Here is an 18,644-nt window from a genome sequence, read left to right as displayed (position 1 = left end):
AATCTTCTTGGAGTACAGTTTTTGGGATTATTATATTATCACATTATTATATTATTATTATCATCCTTAAAGTAATATAATATTATCATCCTTAAAGTAATATAAGCGTACTAATAAATTTTGTATTACAATTGGCTTTTACCTAATAGATTGAAAAGCTGAAACTTAAGATATACCCTTATTCATCTATAGTGGGAGCGCTACATAGCTTCTCGAGTTACCAACTGTTATAGTAAAGTTAAAAAAACTTTTAGGTAGTTAGTGTATAAGCTATTTTCGCATAATTGCTGCAGTTCCCTTTTCCCCAGTTTTCCTTTCTGTTCGCTTTGATTTGCTTTAAAGTGCTCCCCATGGAACGACGCAGTGGGCCAATTTATGGTTTTTCCCTATGCATTTGATTACCCAATTAATGCACGGCCTTTTGTTGTTGTTGCTATTATTATTTTTATTACGATTCGCCGCGTGTCATAAATTTTATGCGTATACGCATTCAAAAAAAGAAGAAAATAAAAATATTGTGAACTGCGTGTGGCTAATGAGTCCAATTTGGCACAGACTTGGCTAGTGCCCAGTTGGCATTTACATCTCACGTTTAATTGACTCAATTAACGCCAGCAACAACTAGCCACGCCCACGACCAAAACTGTCAACTCATATCCGCTGTCATAAGTTGGCCAAAAACCAAACATTACTGCATATCAACTGTCTTTATCTATATCGATCTGAGCCACACATTTGAGCCGGTTTTTGGCTGTTTGGCTTTCAGGCTTCATTAAAAACCACATGTGCTTTTTCATTCCCGAAATATTTGAAATTGCAATTATTGCCCGGGGCTGTAGGCGGCAACAGACGCGGCCAAAAGCATAAGACATTTGCATAGGGCTGACTACAACGTGTCCGCACAATGGAAAGTGCGTTGATTGCGGAAAATGCAACTGCAACGGCAACGACGACGGCAACGGCAACTGCAACTGTTGTTAATCTGAGTGCCGCTGCCGCAGTGACAAATTGGCGCAGACCAAAGACATTGCCTTATTGCCGGTGGGTGGGTGTCACCGACGCCGTCATCGCCACTCGAAGCTCTGTGCGGGCGTAAAGTTGACCCACATCCGATTCCGCAGAGTGGCACTCACGTGGGCTTAAGCCACGATCTTATAGCTAAATAAAAAACCTACGCCAAGCGGCACTACGTACCATTTTCCTCAATGAAGGCGCGTTGACTTCGCAAAACGAGCGACCTGTAAGTGGAGAAAATAAAAAATTTGGTTAAAAAATATGCAAAACTCATTTAAATCTTTAAACAAATGCTTAAATAGCTACTGTTTAAATGAAAAAATCTTGTTATGCGAGTTACAATATAAACGAGTTGATACTCCTACTGCCCCGTGCTGCTAATCTGGTCACAAATTATTGTCCTGACAAGATGAACAAAAGAAGAGTGTAATTGCGAGACAAAATAAAATTCCAGCATTGTATAAAATCGACTATGAAATGTATGGTTCCGGTGGGAAATGGGGGGTTGCCTGAACCTCAGATGTATAACTAAGTGTATTCCAAATCCTTTGCTCGTTAAAAAATGCATATTGCATAACTCAACTAAGCTAAGCAACTCCCCAAAAAACAGAGCTAACAAAAACACCTAATGCACAGACTTTGTCTAAATATGTGCCATATATATATGTATATATATATATATATTTCCAACACCACAATTTACCGATTTCTTGTCAATGTTGTTATTCCCTCTGCTCAGATGTAAAGACAAATTTATGTATAAGCATAATGATACGTGTATCATAATCATAAACACACATATTAATTTGGTCTGCGCTCCAAAAATAAGCGACGCCGTCGCTCGTTTCACATGGATGCAACTTGACAGACAGTGATGGGTAGGGGAATGGAGGGGCACGTTGATTACATGTGGGGGAGGTGGCGGGTCTGTGGCTCTGTCATGCATGCGATACGGAAAACCGCATAAATCAGTTGACGCATAAATTTTCATTTTACATAAATTTTGAAATCGAAAAAATAAACGCAACATGAAAAATATGGCATCAAATCGCAAGACGGCTTTCAACATGATTTGTTTATTTTATTTTAAATCGGCAACATTGTTGTTCTGTTTTGGACTGTTGCCGCAGCCGTAAGCGTGGAAAACATGACAGGCAATTAATTTAATAAGATATGAAAATGCACGGCCCGTTGACAGAGTTTTTCCCATCAGCGCCATTTTTGGGCTAATTGCATCAGGTTGACGAGGATTCGGCCAAACCGAAAACAAATTATAAATAATTGCAGCTTCCGTTGCAAATGCGAAGAAACAAATGAAAATGAAAAATGCGGCACGCATGTACAATTTTCCAGGAAAACACACACATACATACATATTCTAAATGCCAGGCTACAGCGAAAGGGGGGAGCTAAGTTCACTAATGAGTGCATCGCCTGAAAGTGAAATAGTCGCAGCCCCTTGTGCTTTATGGGATGGCAAACAGATTATTGTGGATTTTGTGGCACGCATAGTTTCAAAGATGTTTCAAAATACCGACGACAACAGCAGCAACAACAACAACAACAGCTACAACAACAAAAACAATGACAACAATGGGAACAAAGGGGGCCACAGGCAAAACTCAAAATGCTGACAGCTTGATATATTTTATTATAATTTTCCTGCTGCGCTGCCAGAAGCAAGTGTGGAACTAACTATACGAAAGTATCTTGGTATCTGTATCCGCGCACCTAAGTATCTACGCAACTGCACAGCGCATTTTTGCTGCATTCTATGTAGCAGCTGTCTGTCCCTTGCCCAACACTTCATTGATTTATTTATAAATCAGATAGATAGCTTCTATTTGAACAGTTGTCAATGGCAAAACAAATATTTGGTCGCGTTTTGTTAGCGTTTTACACGCGTTTTCTCAGGCCTGTGTAACTTTTAGCATACAGAACAAAAATGTTGACTGACAGCTTTTACTGATTTTCATTTAGATAATTTTCTTATTATTTTACTATTTCTTGCATTAGAAAAATGTATATTTATTATCTCTATACATTTCGGTTTATTGACTTTTAAGATTAGAAGCACATTTTTATTTAAAAACTGTAATAAAATATATTTTACACATCAGCATTTACATATTTTTAACATTCACATATTTTAGCATTGCTTATTTAAAAGATTTTCAGATTTCTGAGAAATATATCTAAGCAAATTATTTTTCTTAACTTCTCGCATCATACTTTAAGCTGACTAACAGGTTTTCTATTATCATCTTTGCCCAATTAACTTAAGATTCTTTTTCATTTGATTTATATATAAACGCTTTGCTGTGTTTCCCATATTTTGGCACTTTAGCAGCTCGATTTTGAACTCACAGTCACACCTTTAACCCACCCCCACACAGCTATATCAAATGTATCTGGCGAGTGATCTTTAATCTCGGCAACAGCGCCCAATTAATTTAACTTTCCGGCCTTAATTTGGGCATTATCGCAGTGGAGATCGCTGCGCAGTGCTGGGCTAGTTATCATTTACCTCCAAAAACGCTTAACGGCTTCCTGTTCCGTGGGCGTCAGGTGCGTTATCTTTTGGGCAAACTTTGACTCATCGTATAAAAGCAAATCGCCGGGTAGACCACTGAGTCCGATTCCAATATTGTCAAGACACACACTCATGCTGCATACGTAATTTTGCGAATGACTATGTCGGCTGGCACTAGGCGCTGCCTAATTAATTGGCAATGCGCTATTTTTGGTAACAAATGGTAGAAATTCTAATTAATTAAATTTGATTGGCAGCGAAACTTCACGCCATGGCGACACCGCAGCTCTCAGACTGAACTCGGGCACGAGAAACACATTACATTTGCTGCACTTTCGGCTGACTCAGCTCAGGGCCACACTTCACTAAGCACGCAAAAACGAATCTTTTGTAGTTTATTGTTTATTTAGTGATTTTAGTTGAACAGCAAACGTAAACGTTCCGCGCTCGAAAATCGCTCGAATCGAACTGAAAGCCAACAGAGAAAAACTTTACGAGTTGCCGCTGAACTTTATGCCCTGTAAGCGTATGTGTTTGTGTTGTTGTGGCTGAGTGTGTGAATGCTACGATGTATTTGTCTTTTTTTTTATTTATTTTTTGTTTGTTGACGGCCAAAAGAGCGGCAAGACAGAACTTTGTTAACCCAGACGAACAATATGAATTGATTTTTGTTTCTCTCTTATTTTTGCTTTTTGGCCAGCTCAAAGCATGGCTCAACCATGCAAGAGTTATCGATACGCTAATTAATAAATATAAGCAGCAGCAAACCAGTTCAACAGTTCGAAAGACTCGTGCTTCGTAACCTGTTGAAACACCCAAACAAACGTCATGCCCGATAAGCGCTTACAGCTAGCCGAGTATCTATGAGAGCGTGTATCTTTCACACATACCTACGTGTATCTACTTGCATATAGTACATTAGGAGCACTCATTTGAAATGCTAGAAACAGAAGCGTCAATATGGTTAGTTCTTTGCGCCTCGAATGCCTATAAAAATGATTGATGAAGCCAAAGGGTGTCGCCTGGCTGTCGCTCTAGAGAGGTGAGCGGGGTCTGCTTTGATGTTGCAGCCAATGCCGAGTTCTTTTTCTGACCCGAAGTCAAACTTAAAATAACTATTAATTGGAAAATAATATTACAATATAATTAAGGGTATTTCAATTTTTATTAACAGAGTCTGCATAAATATTCCCCCTATATTTTTTATATTCTACGAGTAAATAAAGCTTCAAGAATCGAGTGCAGTCGCCCACTTTGTAAACAAACAGCAAATGCAGCAACAACCAAAACACAACGATAGACGCCAACATCGTCCGGACCAAGCTCGACAGCAAAATACAATTGTTGTCCCAAAAACAAACTAAAAAAAAACAAAACGAGAAACTACAGCTATCTTGGCACACCGAATAGCTAATACCCTAGCAGGCACTTTTCTCTTCGAAGAATAGCTTGTAGGTGCTGAGTTTTGTGCAAATAGCTTGGAAAGCAGTAGGATTTTGTAAAAATTTCAGGAGAATAGTGAAACAAGAAGCTACTTCTCAACCCGCTATTCCTATGGTAGCTACATGATATAGTACTGATCCGGCTGGCTCCGACATATAAACAGCTAACAAAAACAAGACAAGACCAGACGGAGATATATATATATACTGGTTGAAGGGACTCCATGCACAGTTCGTGACAAAATTATATTACCCTCTACAAGTGTATATTTACATGTATATATAAAGACACAGTTTGTCACACACACACACACAAACGCACATTGACTGCCTGCGATAAGATAACTCCTAAACACTTCAAATCATTGCAGTGCGTCAAGCTGCATGTCATGCCGTCTGTCAGTGCATGCACTACAAGACCGCGTAGAAATAACAAAATGAAGAGAACAATTGAAGTTTACACGATGCCCAATCAAATGCATTCCATTCGTTTAATACGAATTTAAAATATTGCATGTTCAAATTCCTTATACTTTCAAATAAACTGTCAATGAGTGAAGAACCCAAATATTTATGAAACAGCAAGAATAATTATCTGTTATTTGCCCTTGCAATATTCTAGCTTCTTTTGCAAGAGTATATTACATATTTTAAAAAAAAAATTATCAATTTTACTTGATTGCATTTTGAAGTTTAAATGCGCTAATATAAAAAATACTGAGCAAATACTTATAAAGCTGAAGACCTTTGATGCAAGCGCTATATTTTAGTTATCTAAAATTACCAATAACTAGCTATTATTATAACTATTAATCATTTTAACATATCCAATCGTATTCAGATTTTTACGTATATTTTTTAATCATTAGTCTTAACACAGCATCTAAAAACGAAGACTAAGACAACTTGCTTCTGACAAAACTATTGTTGATAAAGTCATCTTTCGTAGAATTTAAATTATATAGTTCCAAAGTGTGCGCGTGTCTGTGTGTCTGTATTAGTTGACAAAGCGTCAGCTAATAAAAATGTTTATTTCAATTGTAAAGTAAATGAAATGTTTGCCTGTAACAGAAATTATGAATGGCTCATTATGGCTGGCTATTTACACAATTGCCGCCTTATAAGCGATAGCCTATTGTGGATTTCCATGTCAGGCCGCGTATCAGCGCTGCGTGTATTGAACTTTAACTAGTCGAAGTATTAGAGGCATAAAATTGTATTAAAAGTATTATTAGAGGCATGTGTTTTGGTCACTTGCATATTGATTTATGCCTTTAGTTTATTAATTTATGTAAATGCGTGCCATGGAAGCACGCCTGAATAGATTAAAATGCTTGAAATTTTAGTTGGTTGCCCGAACGAACTGTTAATGAGCTAACAACAAAATTTCATGCTCCATGAATGTGGCAGTGAATTCGGTCGCTTATTAATTGTCGCGACCCTCGAGGCCGAGGCGTAGATACAAATTAGCTTCGACTTATTGGCAACTTATACAAACGCGATTCCGAGCGTTAACTGAGCCGGTTATAATTCGCATTCTCGTATCGTATTTTTGGTATCTATGATTTCATAAACAAGTTTTGCCTGCGGATTTCACGGCTTTTAATTATGCGTTAGACAGTTCTGCACATGGAAATCTCATTGCGGGCCCCGCAATAAATGTTTAAATAAATGGCTGCAATTATTTATGCGTCACACCCAATCGATTTTTTCTACGATAGCTGCCGGTGCCTGAGGCCTCTCGATTCTCGATTCGCCAGCTCCGCAGCTCTCGACTTCGACTCAATGAAATTCAGCCAAATGTTTTATTGATGTGTTGTAGATAATGTAATTTTGTATTGTTTAAATTGTAACCGCCTTGGCGGGAACTCATTTATTTTTTGTTTTTAATTTTTTATGTGCCTGCTTGACCGCCGGCGTGGATCCGTTTTTATAGCATATGTCATTTTTTATTTTTTTCTACTTAAATTTTACAGGCTCTGGAGCTGTAAATGTTTTCTTCAAAGAGGCCCCGCAGAGTGTTGAACTACTGTTTTGGTAGTAAGTGAGGTGGGGCTTTAATAAAGTTGTCAAGTGGCAAGTTAATGTCCGCTTTATTGCAGTTTCTCGTTTAACTACTAAATAAAAGTTAGATCGATACAAGATTAATCGCGAAATTTACCGCTCTTGAATGAAAAATGCGGGCGAGAGAAATCTACTTTTCATAACTTGGACAGTTGATGATAAATTCGATGGAGCTAAAACTCATTCTCAGCTATCTAAATAAAATATATATAGGCACCAAGCTCATAATAATACGGTTAGAAATTTGGCAAAGTCAGGTTGTTCTTAGAAAATTGATGTCGAGTCAAGTTCTTAAAATACAAACTTGTAATAGGATAAGTTAATGACAGGCATCTATACCTATAGCTCTGACATTCTGTTCGAAAAATTGATATTTTTATAGATTATGAAACTGCTGGGCTACTTGATTACTCACATAATACTTGGGGAAAGGCCGCGGTTATTTTAAATCAAGCAAATCTATAAATAAATAATTTTCAAAATTCAACCGCGGCTGCATCTTTTATAAAAGACAAAGATAAAGCCAGAAAACTTGTAAGCCATAAAATCCATCTTGAAATATTATTGATTAGGGCTATAGTTAAATAAATAATTCGCATTTCTATATTTACCACATAGAAAGTTTACTGTCTACACATTTGCGCAAATGCTATTGGGAAAAATCCAAGCTAATCTATACTTGGGTCAGTAATTGTATACTTATCATTTCAGTTATTTGCTTGCAACAGAAGCTAAGATGAATTTCTTCCATATGTTAATCGTAATAGCTTTGGTCTTGGCCATTTTTATGGACCAATCGCGTGCTAATTGGATAGATGATATTGGCGCAGAAGTGGTAAGTAAAATATAACATAAAATTAATAAATTTATGAAAAAAATTGTACATGTTAACCTTTTAGGAAAAGGCTGGCAAAGAAGTCGAAGAAATGGGCAGAGCTGTTGTAAGTCATATATATAGACTACGACATTAAATTATATATGCTGAATAACTTTTTTAATATCTTTTTAGGAAAATATGAACAATCAATTTTTATACCAGCAATAACATTTGCTTCATTGTTATCAAAAAATATAAACTTCAATAGATATTACTGAAAATTAAAAAGATGTGAAGTGCTCATAGGAACACGTTTGATTGAAAAGATAAAGATTTTGTTAACGTTTTTCTTTAAATGAATTCATAGATAAATATATGTTTTTATAAAAACTCTTTTAAAAGTAAGTATGAAGTATTTCTATAGTCGAAAATGCCCAACTTAACAAATCTGTTTTCTTCGAATGGAAACAACTTATTAAGCTGATTAAAGTCATATATGAAAAACATTTTGAGCAATTGCTGATGTGTACTTTGCTTTGTGCTTATAAAAATAGAAGTCACGAAAGCTGCAGTCAATTTAAGATATACAAGCTATTTAATACCCTGCATTGCCAAAACCGCACCACATACAATAAACTTTTTATATTTAATAATGAAATTTGTCATTACACTTATAAGATATTATTGAGGCTAAAAGTATTTAAGGTACAAATTCCAAATCTGAAGTTACAGGGTATAAAATCTTTGAGCAAGTGTTGCTTTCATGACTGATTGGCCTCACTTGTATACCCTACCAGCGCCTATTAGGGAGTTTGACAAGCTGATTATATATAACCACAAGATACAAGTCCTTTTAGCACTATATTTATAAGACTATGCAAAGATCCACTCATTTGTAGTACATATTCAATTGCATAAACCTGTTAAGGTTTGTTTGAAAATGTACTTAAATTTATTGCAAGGGTATTCAAATTTCGGCCGGTCGGAAAAAACAATTCTTTCTTATTTTTGGCAAATTATGTCTTATCAGCATCGTTGCGGCTGTTAAGCTATTTATTTATACACAGGCCAGATAACCCAGCAGTCGTCTAATTCTAGTAGCATCTGCATCATCTCTAGATTCAAGAAATACGCAAACTCAATATGAATTACAATATATTAGTGTTAATTGCCGTCATTTTGGCAGTCAATGTGGATGTGGCCAAGGCTAATTTGTGGGACAGCATAAAAGATACATTTGTAAGTTTGCACTAAACATAGATGAAGTATATCAAAATCAACTTTATGAACACTTGTTTATTATAGGAAGACATAATTGACGCAATTAAAGACTTATTCTCATAAGATAAGTTAGTGAACGTGTCAGTCTTAAATGCATTGAATTGTAAACCAAATGATATTTAAATAAAAAAAATGGAATTTCTCTTTAAAAGAAATTCTTTTACATAGACAACTTCACTCTAAGTTTTACTGGCATCAAATTTGTTTGAATTCTCTGGCTCGTAAGAGTGCACGTGTATTTATGCTAGTTTGCCGTTAAGTGTGAAAGGCAGCTCCATCTTCATTTCCACTCGAAGTGACGTCTCGCTTTTTGGGGTCATTTCAATCAGCACCTGTCACACGGTTCGAGCGTTGGCGTGTGAAGTATTTTGGGCTGTCGAGTTTCGTCTAGACGGCGGAGCAGCTCACTTGGCTGTTGTAAATTAATTAAAAGAAATTGTTTTGGCCGCTGGGCTGATGCTGAAAATGTTTCCTAGAACATCGTTCGACACTTTCGCCCAACACATAGGTTTTTTTTCCTTTTTAGTTTTTTGCATATCGATAAGCGGCTAGTCGCGGCCCGTTGCAGTCATAATTTATACGTTTCGGCGCAGTTTATGACAGGCTAACAAATTTCCTGCTGCCGCCCCATGTGGTCAGCAAACGGCGGCCAGCGCGATACAAGATACAAGATGCAAGCACAAGATACAAACGCCAAAGGCGGCTGCCATCAAGGCCGGCGACCGAGCCGCAAACTTATGACTGCCAAATGCCATGAGGCGCATAATCGAAAACAGAATGCACGCGTGCGCTGAAGCTTGAAGCCTGACGCCGCCGCCTGCCGCCGCTGCTCGAGTCGTAAATTATGATATACTCGCAGCGATGCCAGCCCAGGAGACCAAGTCAGGGGGAGGGCATAGCAGATGCATAAATATAGTTTTCAAGTTGATTGCAATCGGCAGTTAAGCAAGGCGCTGGCCGAGTGACTGGCTAGCAAAGGTGAGCAACTCGGAGCTTTATCATCTTTGCCATGATCATCGCCTGACCTGGCCACCCACAGTCGCACAGATTTGCCAGCTGAGCTCGCTATTTGTCAATTATCGCAATGAGCGATCGGCTGCCATTTCGATCGCACGTATCTGGACTGTAAATCAGAGACAAGTCCGCTCATTGCATCACTGTTCAAACATTTTCCACTGGACAGCCGCTAAGTAGACGGTGATCGCAGGCAACAGCAACAACTAAAACTCATAAGTAACAACAATCACAATGAAGCTTAGGTAAATGCTGTTACACTGAGTCGACATTTGGCTGGCATTTTAAGTCACGGGGCGTATACGCAATTTACATATGTCAATGCGAGTGATGCGATGACGCGCCGCTTTATTAGGCGAACACATCGTATATACCTGCCCTCCCCTGCCGTCCTCTTACTCATTTCATTCTTCTTTTTGTTTATTGTACCTGGTTTCCATAAAATTGGTAACATATGACACATATTCTTAAGCTGAACGTAACAATTAAACAATGTAAGCTCCGACCAAAATAAGTATAAATATGCCCGATAGTCTGAAGTAGATTAAGAGCAAGTAACAGGGTATCTGTAAGTCAGGCTTTTGAATATATAACATCCTCTAAAAATATCGATCGCTTTTTAATATTTTCTAAAAAATACAATGCTTTTTACATTTACAATCAAATGCCAAGTTAATAAATCAGAGAGTGCAGTATCAATCCTTTTCATGCCTGATTGAGTGATATTACTAGAAAACGTTCTGTACATCTATAGATAAAATTCCAGATGCTAAATTTACAGATACTTCACATTTAAATTTCTGATAGCGACTGCGGAAGTATCGATACTAAGTATGTCATGGTGGCAATGGAGGCAATGACCATAAGGCTCATATTGTTTTTTTACATAGGATACATCAACTGCAACAGGAACATAACTGTAAGTCTTAATATTTTGAGTTGGTTATTTTTTAAGTGCTGGGTAACCCTGAGTCGAGTCTGGCCGCTTGGCAAACTTGCATTTTGCTTTGCCCGTTGCCGCCAATTAATAAACATTTACGCTCTTTGCATTGATTGCCCGCCAGCGATAAGTTGAAGCGACTTTTAAGACCTGGGCGTATTGAGTTTCGTAATTGAATTCCAAATTTCGAATGCACGTCGGTGAAAGTAAGTCGCAAAAATTCATTTGAAAGGCCGCAGCCGATGACGTCTAATGCAAAACTACTTTTTGTTTCCTTTTCATTATTTCTGGTCATTTTTTATGTGCCAGTCGTGAGTGCATAAACAGTACCGCAAAAAATGCAAAAATACAAAATAAATACTCTAACGATTTCCGAGTTCAAATTGATTTTGTGTTTTGTGCTGCTGCGCAATTGCCAGCTTCACCTAAGCCAGGCTTGTTGAGCAGGTGGAACGTTTCTAAAGGCCGAATATGTATGCAAATATTTGGAGGCCAAACGAATCGGCTCGAGATGGTGACAACTAGTAAACATTTTAAACGCCAGTCGGCTTTGGTCATAGGAAACATAATTTTGTTTTGCTGTTGTGGAATTTCGAAATCGTATTTGTGTCATATGCAAACGAGCCAGTGAGAACAAAACACAAAACTGAAATTCGATAGCCCAAAAATAGCAACTATGTGGAGTGTAAATAATGAGTTGTGAACACGTAGAACGCTGTTGACATTTCACAGTAAGCCCGAAACCTGTTTGGGGCAGAGGCGTAGGACAAAGGGATTACTGAATAATATCACCAGCTGGGTTTTGCTTACTCTGCCAGGGCTGCAAATACTATGAAAATAGTGGTTCGGCCTGTGGTCCCAATAAGTTAAATAGTTTGAGGTATAATATTTTTTTAAATTTATAGAAAACCATTTAGTTTTTTATTTAATGTTGCTCGCTTTGTGTTTTTGGGCTTGGTTTACGCTTCGGTTCGTTTTCGAAAAAAAAAGGAAACTTCGTAGCTCGGTATTGTTATAGACTACAACCTTTTTTAAAAGTTTTGGCTCTTAACTTAATAATAATTTAATGGCACCGCAATAGATACTTCTTTAAAATCTAGTACCTCTATAGCTTTAAAGTGCATGCAAACACTTCGAACATAATCATCATCAGCCACTTGACCGCAAGACATAAAAGCCACAAGTGCCACAAGCGAAATGAAGTAATTTTTGGTTCAACACTTGAAATCACGCCTGCAAATTTCAATTGCCCTCCAGGCATTATAATTATGCCATTATGATTACGAGTGCTCATTACATTGAGCAAAATTTCACGACAATGGGCCACAACCTTCAATGTGGCAACGCTGAAGTGTACAAATTAAATTGGACATTAAGCTGAAGCCGGGCGTACGATGCCGACATATCCGACACAATAGACAAACAGTCAACAAGTTGGCTCTCACAATTGGCACTCACTCGCTGTCAAACAACGGAAGTTGTCTCCAAGGCTGCCGGCAACGGGCTGCGCTGATTTCATTCATCCAAAACTCGACTTGAATTACTTGCAAATTGCTGGCAGCCAACGTTGGAGGGGGACGTTCCGAAAACCACAATCTCAAACAGCTGCTGCATACGAAATGAGATTGTCAGCTGTCAATCAATATTTATGCATGAATTTTGGCATGTTCTGACGATTCTGCAGCCGCAGCTGTTGCCACAAAAATGTGCAAGCTCCACGAATAATTGGGAACCCATTTAACAACTTTCCCACAACATATCAAAATTCAACAAGTGCAGCATCGAGTTAAACCATTATGGATATCATATCTTATAAGCATACAAAACTAAATCAGCCAGAAATGCGCAAAAAAAATTAAGTGAAAAGTCGATTTTGCAACACTCTATGCCAGTGCTGCAAAGCGATCAGTGACGCTTATTATGTGCCTTATTCTCTAATGGCAATCGCTTGATTTTGATCAGTAACAATACAAAAATTGTTCATCAAAGAGCAGAAGATGAATAGCTTAATAAATAAATAAGATCAAACATGTATATTAGGGAAAGGTCATTAGACCATGAACCTGTAACTGTCATAATTTTTCCCAATAGATTTCATTGTTATTATTCATTGCTTTTTCATTATTATTGCTCAAACCAAACAAATAGTTGGGCAAACAACTTAACTAGCCCAAAGTACCCGTTTGTTAGGGCCACCGCAACAGTTTCTGTTGCCAACTGCATAAATCACAATGAAAGCTCCGGTTACCAGGGCCAAAACTGCAAAGGCAAGCGTTATTCCTCACGATGGCACTGATGATGGAACCGGCTGGCATAATAACAGAGAACAGAGCACTTCTTGAGCACGACGCAAATAACTTGCAGCGTGACTGGATAAAATGCCAAGCCGAGCCGAGCCACACAGAGTTAGAGCTGGTTGCCCAACCTCCGGACTCCGTAGCCCATTGGAGCCATGCACTGGCGAGACATCTCCCCAAGTTTCCAATCGTCGCCGGTCGGCGAAATTCAAACAAATCGCTCAAACAATGCAGCAACAACAAAAAAAAATCAAAGAAAAAATATAATAAAATACAAAGCAATTTTTTGACACGACTCGCGCAACTTTGGCTTTTGTTGTTGCCTCGCTTTTTTTGTGGAACTTGGCTGGGATATTAGAAAACCGCACAGTGCGTTGCAACTTGCCTCAGATTTCAGTTAATTGATTAGAAAAACGTGTGCATTTAGATAAGCTCTGAGACACATGATACTCAATAACCATAAACGCATCGCCTTATACGGCTCTTGCGTTGAACGTGATATTATTGTATTTTAAAGAAATAAAATGGTATCTTATAAACGAAATGTCTTGAATTAACTTTTACCAATTTGGTATTGGCTTACTGAGCATGCATACGCAGCTGTATGCTATAAAGTTTTGTTTCTAACAACACAATTACCATAAACTAATTTAATTTCCCTTTTCTTTTTTCTACAAACCACAAAACAATTTAGTTGATTTATATATTATTTAGCTGCAGCTGACACTTATAAATTCTATCCCGACACCCGATCCTCTTTAAGTCATCGAGACCAAGTATGAGGTAAGAGTAATCAAATTTTAAGTAGTTTTTTATTTTTATCAACAAAAAGTTGTTTAGATCAAAATACATTGCTCGCCGAACGATTCTCTGTCGTATTTTTGAGCAAAGTATGTGTTCGAGTATTAATCAAGTTAAATTTATAGTTTCTCTGTTAGACGGTTTTTAATGTAATGCTCGATACTATTAATGCTATTATTATAAATTTAAACTAGAAAGGACATCTTCGAGACTCCGACAATTTGCACACATTTCCCCTTTGCAGATATATTTGAGAAAAGTGAAGCTCGTAAATGCTGAATTTGATGAAAATATCCTAGAAAAGAAACTGAAAGACTTCTTCGCATAGAAACAGGCAGACGAACAGAAGGATATAGCTAAATCAACTTGGCTGTTGAGGCTGATCTGGAATTAATACATCTTATGGGGTCAGAGTTGTCTCCTTCTATGTGTTTCTCTCTTCATGACAAAATTATAATAATCTCTACAGGGCATACAAACATAACGTAGAAAATGTTATTTCAATTAGGTCAAAATGTGCCTTATTCCAGTATATTACAGTCTTTTAGTAGACCAAATTGTCATGCTTCCTGTTCGTCCCTCATTTCTATGTTAATTTTAATGATCTCGAGATGCTTATTTCTCAATATTTTGGGTTCTGGAAAAAACCGAACGCGCAGCCCACTACGTCATTAAAATAAATCCATTTTGATATTATTTGGAGGACAAACTGGGCCCGGATACCGCGATAACCCAGTCAAACTATTTTCTACACTATCCAACGAACTTGCTATGCTTGTAATACCCGCATAAATTTGTAGCTGACAAACATGCAAAAGCTGTTTTTACTCCAGACTAGTGAGTACTGTGCTTGAGACGCCGCCGCTTTGGTGTTCATATTTTGGCTAATGACTGGCACTAACAAAAAATTAAGTGGCCACGAAAAAAACAACATAAAAAGTGGCAGCCACTGCTGCAGCATTTGTTGTTGTTGCTGTTGTGAGTTGACTAGCGCACAAATTTGTTCACATTAAACTTAAAGTTTTTTTTTTGTGTCTTATTTAATTTTATTATTATGGCCTTTTTGCACTGTCGAACATTTATTGGCTGCTTGTTTATGATTTTGTGTTTGTTTGTTTTTTTTGTTAGCCAAGTTCATTTGAGGAAAGACTCCTGCTTGAGGGTCACCAGTCGCTGCCGTTGTTATCGTTGTTGTTGTTCTCGCTGTTGTTTGTTAATTTAGTTGTACGAGGCGTGGCAAATGGCCTGTGAATGGTCTGATGGATAAGCGAACGGCCGCACAGACGAGCCGCTGCATTCATTGCCCAACCACTTTAAGCCTATTAAAAGCTAAGCAACTCAGGCAATGTGCAACGCCAGCCGCACAGCTTATAAAAGATACTTTTTGAAAACTATGCCAAACAGCTCACACGCCAGAAAAAAAAAAAAAAAAACTCTTTTACTCGTAATGTGCGATCGACAAATTGCCAAATAACTGAGCTCAAAAACCAATACTCCAAGTCGAAACTAAGGCCTGAGATCTTTGCATCAAAGTAGCCGCCGTCGACGCCGCCATTCAATGGGATAAAATGCGATTTACAGTGGGCCGGAAGCATTTTTATGATTTTATTTGCATCGTTTTGAATTTTCAAATAATATTTTAATTTTTTTTTAATTTCGCATACATCAAACCCTACCCATTGGGACCTGATTAGATAACATAAGAATGTTGCATAAAGAAAAACGATATAGTATTTCCGCATGAGAAAGGGAAATTATTTCGTGGGCCTCATAAACATTTTAACCCAACTAATATAAAAAGTAGACAAAAATTGTTTCAAACAAATGTAAGAAGCCTATTGAAATGTTATAGAAACAAGTTCAAAAAGTGTTTGATATAATATGAGAAGAGTAAACATATCTATTCATTTTACAATACTTTGGGCTTTCTTTGGCTTCGTGCTTGGAGATAGGATCTTGGCAGAATTTGCTAATAAATTATTTTGTTGCCCCGTGGACCTTTTGCAGCTTCAACATATTTTATGTGGCAGCTTAACCCATTGTGACCCATGGTATGGGCATTGGCACGCGATTCGTGCCCCCCGCCGCCCCAGCATAACAAACCGCATTTTGTCTTCACATTGTTTGCGTGCCAGCTTTTTGCTTATTATTTTTTGTTGTTTTCAACGTCGGCTACTTAAGCAAACATGCAACATTTTGCCCGACCGCTAAAGTATCTCTGAGATACGCGGGCTGGCTTATTAAAATGCAATCAGCGCAGGAAGCGGTATCTGCCGATGCTTATTTATATGTATATATGTATGTGTGTGTGTGTGTGTGTTCTTGGGTTTGTGTGTCTGTTCATAAAACTGTTTGCTGGTTTTGACCATAAGGCGCAGTTGCTCCGAACCGCCTTCAAAACTATGCGCGGCATTTGTGTCAAACACGCGACCCAGTCGCCAATGGTCCCCCAAGTGCCCCGGCAAACAATTGTCGGGAGCTGGCAATGGCTGTTACCAGTTGCAAGTTGCCAGTTGCCAGTTGCAAGTTGCCAAAACTGCCGCCTGCCATTGCACCAAATTGGCAACTGGCTTAGAAAGTCACCAACATTTGCTGCTGCTGCTGTTGCTGTTGATGGCAGCCTGAAAGAAAGTCAAATGCCATGTTGCCACTTACATGTTGCTGTTGCCAGTTGATGTTGCTGTTGCCAGTTGTTGGTGTTGCTGTTGTCGCTGATTTTGTCTTTGCTATTGCTATCGATGTTGCAATTGTTGCTCTTGTGCGCTTTAATTAGCAGCTCCAGGGCAAGGCCTTACCACAGCTGGGCAACTCATCTTTTACTTTTGACTGATTGGTGAACTTTTGTTAGACAGCGCGACGACGTTGATGTTGCTGTTGCTGTTGCTGTCGCTATTGTTGTTGCTGCTGTCTACCGGCAATTTTAGTTTCTTTTGATATCTTCGATTGCACTCTTTGACGTGCTGTTGTCGTTAACTTGTTGTTGTAGCTTGCCAGTTGCCAGTTGCATGTTAATTAAGCGCACCTTGACTGCATTTGCCTCCAGCTGCTGCTGTTGTAGCTGCTGCTGTTGTTGTTGTTGTTGTTGTTGTTGCTGTTGCTGCTGTCGCCGTAGTTCACTGCAAATGTAAAGTTGTTATAGTGATTGTTGTGGTTATTGCTGCTCATGTTTCGTTATGCTGAGCAGGCAGCTTTAAGCCTAACATTTGTTTTATGTCAGCTTGATGAGCAGTTCAAGTATCTATTAGATAAATTACTTAGGTTACGGACTGCATATGACTTCAAAGACATGAGCATACATATCATCAACTCATGCGGCTGACAATGGAGCTATATAACTTTCAAGACATGAAGAAAACTTAAAAAGTTTTTATAAAACAACATAGAGCAACCTAATATTAATTTATAATACCTGCAATAAGCAACACATAAAATTATATATGTAGAGTCTTAGACAAAATTTTCTTAAGTCTGGTATAGTATTAAATCTAAAACAAACTATATAATTGGTATTGAATCTATTTACCTACCCGGAATTCAACAAATTATAAATGTAGCTGTCAGATAAAGACTTTAATAAAACTAAATTAAAATTCGAAATCGCTAGACTACATATGTATCTAGATCAACATTTTATTTCTTGTAGTCTCGAAATATAGCGCAGATAATTCAAAAAACAGTCTGTAGAATATTTATAAATTCTATCGCCCAGATTTTAGAGGCTAGTAATATAGTATGCTACATTTTGCTACTTAATAAATCCATGCTCCACATTTGTTTTATATTTTATATGCATAATTTTCTGCAACTCAAATAAAAACCCCACAAACGGCAAACCCACACTCAGTGGAAGTATGCGAAAAATGTTTCAATTACAACAATTAAAATTTGATTAACAAAGATTTAAGCAAGGTTTCTCCGCTTAATAGCTGGGTCCGTAAGTTAGACAGGCGAAATCAGCCCACACAATGAAACCATAAGCCGAAACATTAAATCAAGTATTTTGCGTTGGTGGCTCAGCTGTGAATGGCCAATTCAGGCAATTCTTTTGAGCCAAGTCCAAGTCCAAGTGTCTGATAGCAATAAGGTAGAATGAACGATATTCTGATGCAAAACCAAACCAAGCAAAAGTTTATGGGTTTGTGATTTTGGCTTTACGGGCTGGTCGTAAAAAACTTTAAAGCACATGATATAAAACACTTGAAAATGGCGTAGGTTTGTTTTTAGTGCGAATTGCTTTAATGAGTCAGTACGGAACCAGTCGAGGCTACGCTCTAGGGGCAGATCACAAAAGTGCGGCGCATCTTCAAGTTAAATGCATGATGTGGCTGGTAAATTTTGACCAGTCATTGCAGGTGTTCTGACTGACTGTTTGACCACTGCGAGAAGGTAGATCTGAGAATTTCCGTTTGATTATAGTTTGTAATGCATTTTTAATGATTTA

At 37.9% G+C, this 18,644-nt stretch overlaps 2 protein-coding genes and 2 long non-coding RNA genes across 5 annotated transcripts in view; 3 read left to right on the top strand and 1 right to left on the bottom strand.

The window, feature by feature from the left end:
- Positions 1-18,644, bottom strand: part of Kank (kank) — a 34,242-nt gene that overhangs the window by 14,921 nt on the left and 677 nt on the right. Inside the window, exons 2-3 of one of the 2 annotated variants that reach the window (XM_032436907.2) lie at positions 16,859-17,319; positions 1,195-1,238 (exon numbers count right to left, since the gene is read on the bottom strand). In XM_032436907.2, coding sequence (XP_032292798.1) covers positions 1,195-1,238; positions 16,859-16,860 — 46 coding nt within the window. In that variant the 5' untranslated portion in view covers positions 16,861-17,319. Of the gene's footprint in view, positions 1-1,194; positions 1,239-3,541; positions 3,891-16,858; positions 17,320-18,644 lie in introns of those variants that run through there. The other variant, XM_015173923.3, reaches the window with a different exon arrangement.
- Positions 3,955-7,758, top strand: LOC138911322 (uncharacterized). The gene is made up of 3 exons (XR_011416849.1): positions 3,955-4,067; positions 6,966-7,587; positions 7,672-7,758. It is a non-coding gene; the product is annotated as an uncharacterized lncRNA (long non-coding RNA).
- Positions 7,765-8,195, top strand: LOC26530804 (sarcotoxin-1A). Its single transcript, XM_015174762.2, has 3 exons — positions 7,765-7,888; positions 7,953-7,994; positions 8,063-8,195. The coding sequence occupies exons 1-3, from the start codon at positions 7,790-7,792 to the stop codon at positions 8,096-8,098; spliced, it is 177 nt and encodes a 58-aa protein (XP_015030248.1). The 5' UTR covers positions 7,765-7,789; the 3' UTR covers positions 8,099-8,195.
- LOC116651095 (uncharacterized) lies at positions 8,944-9,328 on the top strand. The gene is made up of 2 exons (XR_004304118.2): positions 8,944-9,109; positions 9,176-9,328. It is a non-coding gene; the product is annotated as an uncharacterized lncRNA (long non-coding RNA).

Source organism: Drosophila virilis, chromosome 5 (genome assembly GCF_030788295.1).
Source record: "Drosophila virilis strain 15010-1051.87 chromosome 5, Dvir_AGI_RSII-ME, whole genome shotgun sequence".
In the NCBI taxonomy this organism is placed as follows: domain Eukaryota; kingdom Metazoa; phylum Arthropoda; class Insecta; order Diptera; family Drosophilidae; genus Drosophila; species Drosophila virilis.
The sequence above is the reverse complement of the archived record's forward strand: the minus strand, read 5'-3'. Positions and strand labels throughout refer to the sequence as shown.